The sequence below is a fragment of the Rhincodon typus genome, chromosome 16 (genome assembly GCF_021869965.1).
Source record: "Rhincodon typus isolate 14 chromosome 16, sRhiTyp1.1, whole genome shotgun sequence".
Lineage (NCBI taxonomy): Eukaryota > Metazoa > Chordata > Chondrichthyes > Orectolobiformes > Rhincodontidae > Rhincodon > Rhincodon typus.
Window position 1 is genome coordinate 8,052,963 of NC_063347.1, and position 16,178 is coordinate 8,069,140.

Consider the following 16,178-nt stretch of genomic DNA (forward strand, 5'->3'; position numbering starts at 1 on the left):
AATGGGTCATAGTCAGTTACGTGTTAGTCCTTTGTCTCAATGCTAACTGTTGCTCCCCCCTCATCCCAGGAGGCTTGATCACGTAATTCCCAATGCTGAACTTAACCACCCTTTGACCATACAATTTTGAAATAGCAATCAGTTAATGGGTTACCACTGCTCCATACAACAGCTACTGACAATACTGAAACTCCTAACTCTGGATTACAAAGGAAAAGCCACTGGCGTGTAAAAAGCATCCAACTTGTATTTGTGCTTGATGCGCATAATTAATTCCTTTTTAAAAGATGACGCAGAAATTACAGATCAGTAACATTCCTCAGATGACCTTAAAATAAATTTTGAAAGAAAAGAAAGTGTCTAAGACTCCTGAACTACCAGCTACCCCATTAATTACCTCAATTAAAGAAATTCTAACATGTTAACTCCATCTTTGGACTTTTGGACTCAATCTTAAAAGCAAGGGCACTGATAAACTGGTATCCCTCATTTGTTTTGTACTCAAATTATTTCTAATTCATTAACCTTTTTTCTGCTTTATGATTCGCTCTTTCCTGCTGTTTGTCTGACAATGTACCCGTGTGGCAAACTCATGTCTTAGTGTGTAATCAATGCTCCTTCCAGTTTACTTTCACAACAGTGTTGTTGCATTAAATCAGACTCTGCTGAAAGACAGATTGTGAGAAGAGGGAGAGAGATTTGTTTTAATACTCACAATCTGTCTGGAACAGCAAAAAGGAGGAAAGTCTCAAAACTCAAGTGAATCTAATTCAAGCGACTGAAAGTAGGGAAGGTATGAGAGTTAACAGCCAGAACAAAGTTGTTAATAACTTCGCCCAGAGCCAGGTCTTATTAAATGCAATTGTTTATAGAGACAGCTACTACTACAAATTTGATTCTATACATAGATCTCACTTGTTTCTTTTAATACATTTATAGACTGAGATAACCACATTATTCTCTATAACAATTATCAAGGGGGCAATTTAATCAAGGATTTTAAATGACAGCATAAACCACAAAAATATGAAAAGTAATGGATGTCTGGGCTAGGAGATAAAATAAGTTTTAAATGAATTTTTATTCCTACCAACAGATACCATACAGAACCAATTGGTACTTCTGTGCCAACAGATGAAACCAAATACTGCCAGCTAAAAGCAGTCCAGAAGTTTCATTAAAATGTAATAGTCCAGCTATAATAAAACTAAAGGGCACAATCAGACAATTCACAGCAGGGGATATGAAGAACGATCTTTCACTGCTGAAACAGGAAAAATGAAAAACACTCACACTGAAACAAAAAACTGAAATATCTTGAGCTGTATTCATTCATTAAACATTGCATTTAGAAACTGACATTAGATAGAAGCAGCAGCTTACATTTATACAGTGTCCCTAGGTCAACAAATTCTCAGCTCAAAGCTACAGGAGGAAGACCAAGAAGGAAAGGGTGGTGGGGTAACATTATTGGTTCAGGACAGATTAAGAACAAAATAGTTTTGGGCCCCTAACCCAAGGAAACATATCTTGGCACTGAAGGCAGTCCAGAGAAGGTTCACTAAGCTGATACCAGGTATGCAGGGACTGTCTTCTGAGAAGTTCAGTAAATTGGGCCTGTACTCGTTGGAACATAGAAGAATGAGAGGCGACCTTATTGAAACACACAAGGTTATTAGGGGACTTGACAGGGTAGACACAGAGAAGCTGTTTTCCCTTGTGGAACAGTCTTGGACCACAGGGCATAATTACAGAATGAAGAGTTACACATTTAAGGTAGAGATAAGGAGGAATTTCTTCTCTCAGATGCTAGTCAATCTGTGGAATTCTTTACCACATAGGGCTGTTGAGGCTAGGTTGTTAGGTATATTCAAGGCTGAGATAGGTAAATTTAATCACTATGGTATCAAAGGTTATTGGGAAAAGGCAGTAAAGTGGTGTTAAGGATTATGAGAATCACCGTAATGTCACTGAATGGCAAATCAGCCTGTTTCTGTTCCGCTGTCTCATGGTCTAACTGAATAATCAATCAATCTTCAATAACATGTTAGAGGAGCAGAGAATCAACAGCAATTTCAAGACCTAAGGTACAGACACAGGAACAGGGCTAGATAAGAATTCTAGATTAGATACTACAAAAGTATGAAATGGTTTGAAAATAAATTTTTAAGCATATTTGCTGGGACCAGTGGAGCTTGGCGAGTTTCAGAGAACATGGGATGTGGGATTGAATAGCGACCTTAGAAACAGCTTTACAATTGACAGAAGCAGGTACAGCAGTGACCATGTTATTTGAAAATTCTGATCATAAGGTGAAAAAAAGCACAGCTAATGATTTAAACATTGTTGCAGTTAAGGTAAGGGTGCAAGTAAGCAATGTCCCTGAAGTGAACCAAAATCAATCTTTGCAATGATTTAAATGTACAGTTTAAAGTTCATTTTAAGATCAAGTGAGCTGCTGCAAATGCGCACAATCAGAATGTACGAGCATCGAGGGAAGCTGACCCAATTGGACCTTAGGTCACAAACACTGACAGCAAGCAAGGAGAGCCCAAAATGTTAGCTTCATCCTCGTGTTGAAAGTAAAATTTTGAACACTACCAGCAATGAAGCTCAATCAGGCAGTCTACCATTACAGCAGTAGTCCTGTGTCAATTGCAGTGAAATAGAAGCTGTGTTGGCTATCAGGGTATTTGTGGAAGATGAACCTGGGTTTAAATGATATCATCAAAGAACACGTCAGTTACAAACGTGGAGACCAAAAATGCTGTACAGGTTCCCAACTAGTTTTTAAATAGTAGGTCAAGTTTACGATATTTAAAAACAATTCCTGGGCATATTTCAGAAAACTAACTTCTACCTAGGTCAATTTACATTTGTACACGTTCAAGTTTGAGCCTTCTTATGCCACCTTTACTGTAGTATTTAGAGTACTGTTTATATTCATGTATACAATTATACTTATTTTGTGACCAGTTATATTCATTTCTTCCTTTTTGTTTCATTCAAATACCTTGATTAAGGACAGCTAGTTCAAAACAATTCAGCAATTGGACTTCAGGAGTCTGCAATTCCTCAGGCATATTGCTGGTCTTCTTCTGGCGGACAAATTCCTGCCGGGAGTAGTGTGGTTTGTCGATACAATTTTCAGGGATCTTCTTTTGCTATGTTGACTGACTGGGAAATATAGATTTCTACATTCAAACAGGTTTCTTAATATTTCTGCAACATCACAGGGACAGGGTTCCTCAGTGGCAAGATATATAACACTTTTGACTCTTTTAAGCCAACTGATTGTGGAAGCAAAACGTTACAATTCAGAATACTAATTCCACCCCACAGCACTGCACATCACAAGTGGCTGTCACAATCCTAGCCTAGAATGCCTCACCCTCAAAGCTAAAGGAAGGATCAAACAAAAATATCACGTCACAAATTCCTTATCCAAATGTAAATTTGTGTTTCAAATTGCTCTTGCCTCAAGCAAAAAGCACCTATCATCCCACACTGTTCCACAGCTTCAGAAAGTCTACTAGTAAATATTGCACAAACATAAGGAAGCTTCAGTTAAATATTTGTAATAATATCTTTTTCTGGCTTTAACATGTATCACAATTTTTTCTTTTTTTACTTAGACCATGCCAATTCAAAGACTATTGGATCACAGATATGTGAGTCTATGTTCTCAATTTTTCATAATTATTTTCTCAAATGAAAGGAGGAAAAAGTAAAGCAATTGATGATTAACAATAGAAATATATACCATCAATGCCACGCAATAGGTGTTTTTACAGAAGGAACAATAATTTATTTTCTTGCTACACAACTTGGTAAAAACTGGAAGTATTTTAATATCTTGCACACGCTTCAATGTTTACATTAAGCTTGGTTGGAACAACATACTTTGGGAAAAAATAAATCACAACTGAAATTATCCGGAGCGATGCACTAGTATAGTAGCTAAAGTGAGGTGTAATGCCAAGTTGCTGATATTTTCATGCATTGTAAAAAGAAGTTGGTATCTAAAATCTTCATATTATGTCTGTTTGAATTTACAACTGTTCAGCACCAATAGACTTTGCTTCACAGCTCAAATTAAACTCTGCAAGCAGGGAGGACACCAAGATCAGAAGGACACTAAGTATAAAATGCAGTCCTGGGTGTTTTTCCAGACTTTAATTAGATGTGATGCATCAGTTCTGGATGATCACGTTGTTCAAATTCCAGTCACAATTTTGAAAAATGAATTGTGGGTCTTATATGTTAATAAGTCAACAAGAAAATAAAATAAGCTGGTATTAAAGTAAACAGTAAAATTTGCAACCGAGCACTTCACAAACCCAGCTGTTTCAGTAACCGGTATCTCTGAATATGTGCGATAAGCAGTTTCTAATCACCCATAACTCAGCCAGGTCTAAGGTAGTCATGGCAAAGATCAAAGATGGACTACAAACACAAGTTCTTAATTTGGGAAAGGCTGTTGTCAATCTAAAACAGAATCTGGCCAAGCGGACTGGGAGCAGCTACATCCATACTCCTGCAGATTTTTTTTTTAAATTATCCTGTCAAGGGATACACCTCTGGAGCAAGTGGAACATGAACATGGGTCTCCCAGCTCAAAAAGGTAGGGACACTATCACTGCACTACAAGATCACCGCCCATACCCTTGTATGCCACTTGTAGCCAGAAACCTATCATTTTCTACCTGAAAGGGATCCTGTTGAGTGCTGTTTGGCTGTTTCATTTCCGACATTACAACAGTAAACACTACATGCCTTTTGAAAGATATTACATAAATGCAAATCTTTCTTCCTTTTTGTTTCATTCAAATACCTTGATTAAGGACAGATAGTTCAAAACAATTCAGCAATTGGGCTTCAGGAGTCTGCAATTCCTCAGGCATATTGCTGGTCTTCTTCTGGAGGACAAATTCCTGCGGGGAGTAGTGTGGTTTGTCGATGCAATTTTCAGGGATCTTCTCCCACCCGTGAGTGGGCAAGAAGCTCCACTGCCTTTCACAAGGCAGATCTCAGGCCAAGGTGTAGACAATCCAGAAGCCAAGGGTTGCTGCTCCTGCTGCAAGATCAAGAGCAAGCAGTCACATCCATGATTTAAGGGTTGGGTGTACGTGGAGAGATGCTGAAACATTGGAAGACTGCCTGGTCAAGTTGACTGGGCTGTCTCGGGAGACAACTGTTTCCAAGATCAGATCACTGTTCAGGATTCCAGAGGTATGAGTAAGGAGAATGCTGGAGATTGGGACTGAAATGGAATTTGCACCAATCTGCTGGCCCTGAAAACTGCAGCTCAACACTATCGGGCATGAACCCACACATCGCGCTGGGTTTACAATCAATGTAGTTTCTGGTTTGCACCATAGCCAATCATTTACAACTTTGACTTGGAATTATTCAGCCTCCAGACAAGGGGAAAGACAGTTCAAAACTTAGGAAGTTAGCTATCAGCCTATAGGTTTTCTGCTTGAGATGTAAAAGTACTCAATAAATGGCAGTACACAAGGAAGCTTAGAGGAACTGAGAAATTTGGGGTTCTTCTCCACAGATCCTTGAAGGTGACAGGACATGTTGGAGCGTTTTAGCTATGATAAGCTCAGGTTTTTCCTTTAGAACGAAGAAGTCTGAGGTGGGGGAAGCAGATTGAGGTATATAAGATTATGAGGGGCATGAACAGGTAGATAGGAAGCAGTTGTTCTCCTTAGTTGAAGTGTCAATAACAAGGGGGTGTAATTTTAAGGTGAAAGGCAGATTTACAGGGGGGTTGAAGAAAACCCAGAGGGTGGTGGGAATCTGGACTTCACTTCTGGGAAGGCAGAAGTACAAAATCTCAACTTTTAAAAGGTACATAGATGAGCATCTGAAATGCCATTACATTTAAGGCTATGAGTCAAGTGCTGGAAAGTAGGATTATTGTAGATGGGTCAGCATAGACTACACAATCTGAAGGGCCTCTTCTGTGATCTGAGACTATCAGAGCAGCAGGAGTCTTTCGAAAAGGAAACAGCAAGAGTACAGGGCCAACATGTTTCCACAACGTTGAAGGGTAGATCCAACTCGTACAAAAAACCCTGGATAACAAGGTTAAAAAAAAAAGAGGAAGTTTATGACAGACTCTGAGGGCTCAAAATTCTGGAAGCCCCAACAGCATGTAGAAGGTACAGGTGTAAGTTAAAAAGGAATTAGGTGAGAGAATACAGAACATGAAAAGGTACTTTCCAAGTAAAGGAAAATTCAAAAGCATTTCATCACTATATTAGGAGCAAGAAAATCACCAGGGAAAGAATAGGACACATTTGAGATTAGAGTGGTTATATCTGTGCATGAAGCCAGAGGATGTGATTAAGTTTTTTTTTTAAAACACCTGACTGGAGAATTTTAGCTATGAAAGATGACTAGGATTGATTATAGGCTAGGATTGTTTTCCTTACAGCAGGGAAGGCTGAGGGGAGTTCTCATTGATGTGTACCAAATTATGAGGGACATAGATATAGTACACAAGTAGAAACATTTCCCCTTAGTACAGGGGTCAAAACCAGGGAGTAAAGATTTAAGGTTAGGCACAGGAGGTACTTTTCCTCATCCAGAGGATGAGAATCCGGAACTCTGCCCGAAAAGGTGGTTGAGGCAGCAACTATCACAACATTTGATAAACATTCAGATGAACACAGAAATCCCAAAACATGCGAGGCTACAGACCATGTGCTGGAAAATAAGACTAAGGTAGATAAATGCTGGGTGATTGGCAAGAAAACAATGGGCCGAGCTCTAAGACACGACGAGTCTACGTTGCCACATTACGAAATGCAGCATTCCTATAAAACTGACGTGTAGGTTACTTGCAACCACATCCATGTGGACATGAAAATCTGCACGTGGTATTTCTGAATTACAGGTGGTGCTCAAGCCATTCAAGGACCTTAACATTGAAAAGTAAGGACCAGTCAAAACAAAATTAAGTTTTTACTGGAGCTCAGCATCATTTTGGGAGACCAAGTCTGTCATAGAATTTTGACAGTCATTGGACAACAGCTGTGTTTTGAACATTGGTACATGACACATTTGTTTGTAAACTACCAAAGTTACTGAACGATACACCAATGCAGTCAGTCTGAAATGACGCCAGCACATCTTCTACAATCAGTCCTCCAAATAAGTGAATTATCCACACGGAAACCAGCATTTTTGATCCTGGTGCCCACCACAAAATGCAAATTTTATTGTACAATAAAAAAAAGGTCAAAAAGGATTAAAAGCTTAGCTGAGAAGGTCGAGCTATTCCCAAGTCTACTTTATCGCAAGCTGTTAAGCACAGCACTAACAGAGCAAGGATACATTAGTTTCCACTGACAAAATTATAAAAACATGAAAAAGCTATCGCATAAAAGGAGATGTTGGACCCATCTTTTTCATGCTTTGTTCCGCCTTACAGTTCATTTTGAGAGGGGGGGGTGTGTGGGGGGGGGGGTTGGTGGTGGGGAGCGCAGGGACAAGAGAAGAGAGAGAAATTACTCAACTCTATTCCTTCTAACAATTACTCTAAATCCATAATACAATGCTTTCTTCTGCAGCAATGCAGCTTTCGGTACTCAACGGTGTAAACACTATTAAACCGAGCAACAGATAGCCTTGTAGATACATGAAATTATGGGCCTTTCAGTTATTGAAATGCAGATCACAGGAAATCTTCCTTATGTATTTCCACTTTGACTCAATCTAGAAGGAAAAAATGAACAGATGGACACCACAAAAATTAGCTCCCATCCTGGGGTTTTGTCCATTAAATCACATGGTAGCAATAGTGAAGCAGACTTGTAGAACTGAGACATTTAAAACTCAAATGCCGCCTGCAGCCACAGACAACAGCAAAGAAGTGTTCAAAATATACAAATCAATCTACAGAAAGATTTAAAGAAATTATTTCAAACCTACCAATTAGAACTGTGCACAGTATGGTCGAACACTGTTGATGGTGGGGGGGGGAGGTGGTGGTAAAATATAAAATATCACTAAACCTTCAAATACTTTAATACCATAAAACATAGGAGCAGAAGTAGGCCAGTCAGCCCATTGAGTCTGCTCTACCAATGACATTACGGCTGATCTGATAATCCTCACCTCTACTTTCCTGCCTTTTCCCTAAAATCCTCAATTCCCTTACTGATTAAATAATTACGTCAGCCTCAAATATACTTAATGACCCAGCCTCAACAGCTCTCTGCAATAAACTGTTCCACAGATTCACTACCCTCAGAAGAAAGTCCTCATGTCTGTCTAAATGTGCAACGCCTTGTTCTGAGATTATGCCTTCTGATCTTAGACACACACAAGGGGAAATAATTTTTCCACACGTAAATAATATTCAGCTCCATTTTTCCTGAAATCTGAAACAGTTCTCTAATTCTCTCAGTCCAAATCAGTCCAGCACAACACATAGACTAAATAGGTTTCAGCAGTTCAGTTCTCAGAATGGTGTGTAGTACTTCAGCCCAGAACTCGCTTGAAACTTCTTGGGCAATGTCACAGAAACCAAATGAATGGGCGGCATCTGAATTAGAGAATGTTGCATTAGTACTATGGCCTGGGTCTAAGCTCAGGGCTCAGGTGGAGTAGTCAGGAGAATTTGACTGAGCATCTAATTCATTCATCACCACAAAGTGATCGAAACTTGGTATTCAAAGCGGAGAATATGCTGTTCCTCATACATCGGCTTGACAAGCATTAAAAAAAAGACAAAATTAAAAGCAACCTGAAATCAAACATGGTTATCCATCATTTCTTTCAACCACAAAATCATTCTCAAATAGGCTGTGTCAATTTCATAGTGAAAATATGAACTAAATGACAAAATCCGTTTCCATTCACAGAACCAGAAATTTATTTTCAATCACACGTACAATGCAATTTAACTCAAAAAATGTGCTACTATTTAGTGATCTACGTGGAGAAAAAAATATATACCACTTGAATTTACTAAGGGCATGAGAGGAATCTGTTATGTTCAAAAGACTTGATCGGTCAATTGATGGTTTAGAAACGTCAAGCAACGTTAGTTTGGCAGCCACTAGTTGCTCTTTCAAGTTAAAGTTCGTAACACAATTGCATCCTGTAAGTTAACACTATCTTCATTTCCGAAAGAGAAATCCAAAATCTAATACAGTTTACAACCTACCTACCCACCTTTCTGCATCAATCTCCCCACAAGTGATCCATAATATTTCACCTAGTCAAATGAAATATGATATTTTTGGAAAGCAGTGGGAAAAAATTAATATTTTAAATAGGGACCACAGCGACCTAAGAAAATTGAAGAATAACACAGTATTCACTGGTTCTTGTTTTGCACCTTCTGCAAAAAAATTCAAACAAAGGTACAGTCTTCATAGGTCTGTGAACTAATTAAATGAAAGGACTGAAATACGCAGATGGACTTGAATGCAAACATATGAAAATACACTATTCTGATCAGACAAAAAGTTAATAGGAAACCCAACTGCACTAGGATTAACTTTGTGAAGGAATTCAAGATTAATTTTTAGTACTGCATAGCCTGAAGTGCCTTTTCAAAAGCTAGCAAAGACAACATGCCAAACACTTCATGACAACACAACTCAAAGCTGTTCATCTTTCACAACATAACCCACCTGACAAACCGACTTGGACTTTCAAGAGCTCATATTTCCCTTAACAGTCCTTTAAATTTACTTTAGTATATTGCATCAAGTTTAAATTTAATTATACAAGGAAAATAAACTGCAGCTGTATTAATCATTTAGTTTCCTAATCAAAAAGATCTTTCACCATCATGTAGAAATCATTGCTCTTGAAATGTAGTACACTAATCAGCAGCCCACATAATATAAAGACACTGCTTAACCACCTCCATCCTGAAATACAAACCCACAAATAAAACGGTAAGACAAAATTAGTTTGCGTTGATCCAGAGGTACAGTAGTCTTCTCTATTTGTCACTTCCTGCGCAGGTCTTCAAAATGTGTTTGCACCTTTCCTTTATGACGGCTGCAAAATGACCAACCACTTGCAATTATTTTTCTCTTCGTGATATATTTCTCTGGGCTGCACCATTTGAACATTGTCATTTTGTCTCTTGCCTCCATTTATCCAGTGGATTTAGTCAATCGCTTGATTCCAAACTGCCATGTCTCACCCTTCCTTTCTTTACCCCTCATTACATCCTCCAGAGATCACAGAAAATTTACAATGCTGAATGAGGCCATTCAACCCATCATGTCCACGCCAGTTGACAAAGGGCTACCCAGCTGAAACGCACTTTACTGCACTCTGCAGGCAACACATCTTCAAGCAGATCCCTTAGCACTTATGCCATTATGTGGAGATGTCAGTGTTGGACTGGGGTGGATAAAGTCACAAGTCACACAACACTAAGTTTGTCCAATGGACATATTTGAAATCACAAGCTTTCGGGCTGCTGCTCCTTCGTCACTTCACATGACAAAGGAGCAGTGCTGTGAAAGCTTGTGACTTCAAACAAACCTGCAGGACTATAACCTGGTGTCATGTGAATTCTGACTTATGCCACTGGCTGAGGATTTCGAGCTCCACTAAACCTTTTCAGGCACTGAGTTTCAACTTCCCCTCAACCCCAAACCTTAACATCTTTCCTTTGTTGGCAAATCCTTTGTCAATCTTTCCTCCACCATTGTGATTTGTTAACAAACTTACCCCCCGCCTTCAACCTTGCATCTACAGTCCACCCATCAGGCTTCCTGAACCACTACCTTCCTCCCCACTTACCTGGAGGATCTCCTCTCCTACTTTGTTTTACCTTCTCTTCATCCCGCCCATCCCCAAACGGGTCCCAAAAGAGATGACTTTCTCGTCCTCTTGAGGGTCGTGCCAATCCTACGCCCCCCCCCCCCCCCCCACACACACACACACACACACACACACACAAAACAACTGGCACTCATCTTGTGCACTTCTCTCTCACCTTCAAAGTCTGACTCCGAATCAGACTCTGAACCATCGTCGCCGTTGGACTCGGTCTGCATGGGGTCGTCATTGTTGAACCTGCGCCTGCCGCCGGCCTGCTCCTCCTTCTCCTTCAGCTCAGTGAAGTACTCGATGGCGAACTCCACCAGGTCGGAGGGCCGGTTCCGGAGCACCTCCACCGTGTAGCCCTGCAGCAGGTCCGTCAGCCCGGGGGGGATCTCGATATTCATCCTCCCCGATTCCAAGTACAGCTGCCTGAGGAAGTGAGAGGTCCGGAGTGGAGGATGGGGGGGAAGTGGACGGGAGAGGGTCAGGGAATTGAGGAGGGGGGAGGGAGGAAAGGGGCTTCTTCTGAGGACGGTGGGGGATAATCCGCCTTAACGATATTATCGATTATCAGCGACCAGTCGATAAAACCCCCCTCCCCGCCTCCTCCTCCTCCTGCTCTTCAATCCCGCCGATATTTCGGCTCCGAATCAAACCGACACACAAGGAGATGTCCGCGATATCTAACCGATACCTTCCCGATTAGTCACCGACTGTGCTGCATTCACCTCACCCAAAGTGCGACTAAATCGTCCGGCGAGGCGGATTTTTTGACTGATTCATCGGCTTTTTCAGTCGTGTTTTGATAGACAAATGATGATGTGTATCGCTTAATGTAACATTTATTTTTATTTTTATTTTTATTTTTCCTCCCTTGTTCGCTCACTGCCATACGACGTCCACTCCGGCTCTAGCTCTGTTCTGTTCTGTTAACCCCTCCCACCCCGATCCTAACCACGGAGCATTCAAACCTGTTGGCAGGATGGGGCGGGGCAGCACCTGATTGGCGTGAGGTTGGTTCAATCGCCGTCCGGGGGGCGGGGTGTCTATTGTGACGATTGACCAATCGAAGTCGCAAGGGTCGTGGGCGGGACCTTCCTGGCTCTGCCAGCAGGTACGGTTGCGCTCCGCGCTCTTCACTCCAAATCCCCATCCCTCTCCAACCGCCGCGCTGATTGGCAGGCTTCCGATGGCCAATCGGAGAGGCCGCTCCGCCATTGACGTTTCAAGGCAACCTCTGGTTTACCTTCCACTGGTTGCCATGGAAACGGTCGGTCCAAAAAAAAAACAAGGGGAGATTCCCCAGCCTGGGAATTCCTGCAACAAGATGCCTTTAGAAGAAAAAGGAGCTCCCTCCCTTCTTTAATTCTTCCCCTTCCCAAACTTTACAACGATAGTGTTTTCAGCTGCTATTTGATTTTCTTTAGGATGGTTTAATGCAGTGATCTCTATATCACCAAAACTAAATACCAAGGCTGGATATATACCCTCATCAAGGGTGAGTTTCTTACCTTCAGCAATCCAGTTCACATATATGCTAATGCTAGATATTACAGAGCAAAAACAAATCCATATTACCAACTGGGATTTTTTTTGTACATTATTCTGAACTTTTTTTATTTTTCTAATTTATTACTGTGATTTTGTACTTTTGAAGGTCTGTATTGCCAGTTTTTTATTTCTTTATTTTTCTCTTTCTTTCTCCAAAGAGTTTGTACTCAAGAATCTGTACCTGGCTCCTTTGTACCGAAGATGGTACTGTAAGCAGCAAATTGTAAATTTTTCACAGTGAGCTACACGTGACAATAAAGCTAAGTTAATTCAAATCAATAAAGACCATAAGAAAAAGCAACAGGAGAAGGCTGTTCAGCCCCTCAAGCTAGCTGTATTCCCTGAGATCATGGCTGATCAGACCCTTCAATGTGTTTTATTCCTCCTACCCTCATAACCTTGCATGCCACTGGTAATCAGAAATCTATCAATCTCCACCTTGAACATACTCAAAGACTGAGCCTCCACAGCCCTCTGAGGTAGAGAATTCAAAAAGTTTGCAACCCTTTGCATAAAATAATTTCTCCTGATCTCAGAGCTTTTGTGTAGGATTATAGGAATGAAGAACGGGAATAAACTTTCAACCCATCGAGCAAGCCTGGCCATTCAATAGGATCATGTGTGATCAGACACTCAATGCCTTTTACTCATCTCATCCTCATAAGAAATAGCAACAAGAGAAAGCTGTTTGGCCCTTCAGGCCAACTGGATTCCCTGGGATCATAGTTGATTGGATTCTTCAATGTGTTTTACTCCTCCTACCCTCATAACCTTGCATGCCACTGGTAAACAGAAATTTATCAAGCTCTCCCATAAACATAATCAAAGACTAAGCTTCCACTGCCCTCTGTGGTACAGAATACCAAAGGTTCACATTTGTCCTCATCTTAGACCTAAGTAGCACCCCAATTAGTTATAGAATATAGAACCACGATTCTAGATTCCCTACCAGAGGAAGCATCTTATCCGCATCTCGCCTGTTTTTTTCTTCAAGTAAGTTTGAATTAGATGACCTCTTATTCTTCAAAACTGTAGAGAATACCTGCCCCGTTTGCCTGTAGATTCACTGCCACCAATCCTTATTAGTTAGAACCTAAGCTCGTGATGCCAAGTGGGGAAAGATGCCTATGCCCATGCCCATTAGAAGTCCCCAATCTCGGGTCATGTGCAGAGAGTCAGGAGAAATTCCAGAACTGTGAACCCAACTTTTAAAATCGTCACACACGTTTTGGATTATTGGTTGAAGGGGTACGGATGAGAGAGGTGGGGATGGTGGTCGGGTGGAGCAGCCAAGCTAACTTGGGAATTGGGCCACTTGACATGGGAATAGTCTAAAAGGCTGCCTCGTTCCCAAGTTTAATGAAAAGGCCAGCTCCCTTCAGAAACTACATATGCATGAACTACAGCCCAACCCAATCCATCGCCATAAAAATGAGAGATGCTATATTTAGGGCAGGACTTTGGTTTTATTCATTCACAGGCTGTTGGCATCACTAGTTCAGTCAGCATTTATTGCCCCTCCCTAATTGCTCAGAGTTCATTAGAAGTCAACTACATTGCTGTGGGTCTGAAGTCACATGTAGGGCAGACCAGGTAAGGATGGCAGATTTGCTTTCATAAACTACATTAGCAAGCCAGATGGATTTTTCCATCAATAATGGTTTCATGGTAATTATTGGACTCTGAATTCCAGAATTTATTAAATTCAAATTCTACCATCTGCCATTATGGAATTCAAACATTGCATCTAGGACATGAGGCTAGACTTGCAAGTTTGTTATTTTTAATTCACTCATGGAATGTGGGCATCACTGCTGGGCAGCATTTATTGTCTGTCTTTGAGAAGGTGGTGATGAGCTGAATTCTTGAACTGCTGCAGTTCATATGCTGTAGGTAGATCCACAATGCTCTCAGGAAGGGAATTCCAGGATTTTGATCCAACGATAGTGAAGGAACGGTGATATATTTCCATGTCAGGATGGTGAGTAGCTTGGGGGTGAAATTGCATGTGGTGGTGTTGCCATGTATTGTGCTGTTGTCCTTCTAGACAGAAATGGTCATGGGTTTGGAAAATGCTGTCTAAGGATATTTGGTGAAATACGCATTACATTGTCCTAACACCAGAATAACAACTTGGAGAGACACTGAAAGCGCACACACCTCCCCCCATCAGTCTCTTACATCCTGTTGAGCGGTGCTTGTCTCATGACACCGGTTAATCTTTACAGGTACAAACTGGCTTATATGACAAGCTTGTACAACAAGCAACTGGCTTATACAATTGGCTTATATAAATCCATCAGCATACAAAGGAGAAATATCTTCACCCCAAGTAACTCACCCAAAATACCAGCTTGTCTTTCTTTGCCCTGACAATTGTGTGCTTTTTCAAGAATTTTGCAGTTTTTTTTCCAATGTACATGATATTTTATTCTGAAGCTGATTCACAAATAGGTAAAAGCTTCAAATAAAGTGAGCTGGAGTGACAATAATTAGTGCTGAAGATTAAAATCCCGATCCCATTGAGAACGGCAGTGACCACATCTGCAGCAAGTGTTGGCTGCTTGAGGAGCTCCGGCTCAAAATTGATGAGCTGGAATCTGAACTCCAAACACTGCGGCACATCCGGGAGGGGGAGAGTTAGCTGGATGCTGTGTTCCAGGAGGCAGTCACACCTAGTAGATTAACTAATGTTAATGCGATCAGCGGCAGGGACAGCAGTGTGTGACTGTGAGTGAGGCAGGTAGAGTGGACCCTGCAGACAGGAACACAGGAGCCACAGCCCTTGACATTGTCGCACAGGTATGAGGCACTTGCTCCCTGCGTGGATGAGGAACAGGGCTGCAGGAAGGATGAGTCAACTGATCTTGGCACCATGGTTCAGGAAGCCATTCAAGAGTGGGGAACTAAAGGACAGATTGTAGTTGTAGGGGATTCCATCATCAGGGGGATAGACAATATCCTTTGCAAGCAGGATAGAGAGTCCTGCATGGTGTGTTGCCTGCCAGGTGCCAGGGTGCAAGACATTTCTGACCGGCTTGAGGGGATGCTAGAGAGGGAGGGGGAGGATCCAGTTGTTGTGGTCCACATAGGTACCAACAACATAGACAGGACTAGGAAAAAAGAGCTGTTTCGGGATTATGAAAAGCTAGGAACAAAATTAAAAAACAGGGCTTCCATGGTTATAATCAATCTCTGGATTGCTGCCCAAGCCACGTGCAAATTCGCACAGGGAGGCAAGGATCAGGGAAGTAAACACGTGGCTAAAAGCGTGGTGTGGGAAAGAGGGTTTCATTTTCATGGGGCACTGGCATTGGTTCTGAGACAGGAGGGATCTATACTGCTGGGATGGACTTGACCTGAACAGGGCCGGGTCCAGTGTTCTGGCGAAAAGGGTAAATAGGGTGGTCAATAGGACTTTAAACTAGCAAGTAGGGGGGAAGGGAGGAGTGAGCGTACAGGGAGTATAACAATTAATGGAAGGCAAAGCAGCAGGTTAGCAGGTGACGAGAAAGCTTCAACTCCATTGAAAATTAGGAAAAAAGTTAAAGGGAAGGAGAACTCAAGAGCTGTTAGTAATGGAGGTGATAGGACTCAAAAAGAAGGTGCAAAAACTGGCATAAGGGCACTTTATCTGAATGCTCGGAGCATTCGAAACAAGGTGGATGAGTTGACAGTGCAAATCATGGCAAATGGGTATGAGACATGGTTGCAGGATGGTCATGACTGGGAGTTAAATATCCAGGGGTATCAAACTTTTCGGAAGGACAGACAGGAAGGTAAGGGAAGTGGTGTCGCTCTGATTTTTAAGG

At 41.4% G+C, this 16,178-nt stretch overlaps 1 protein-coding gene across 1 annotated transcript in view; it reads right to left on the bottom strand.

Annotated features, from left to right (window-relative positions):
• prkar2aa (protein kinase, cAMP-dependent, regulatory, type II, alpha A) overlaps positions 1 to 11,770 on the bottom strand; it is a 209,071-nt gene extending 197,301 nt beyond the window's left edge. Inside the window, exon 1 of the mRNA XM_048606153.1 lies at positions 10,988 to 11,770. Within this exon, the coding sequence (XP_048462110.1) occupies positions 10,988 to 11,219 (232 nt within the window). The 5' untranslated portion in view covers positions 11,220 to 11,770. The remainder of the gene's footprint in view (positions 1 to 10,987) is intronic.
• Positions 11,771 to 16,178: the final 4,408 nt, after the last annotated feature.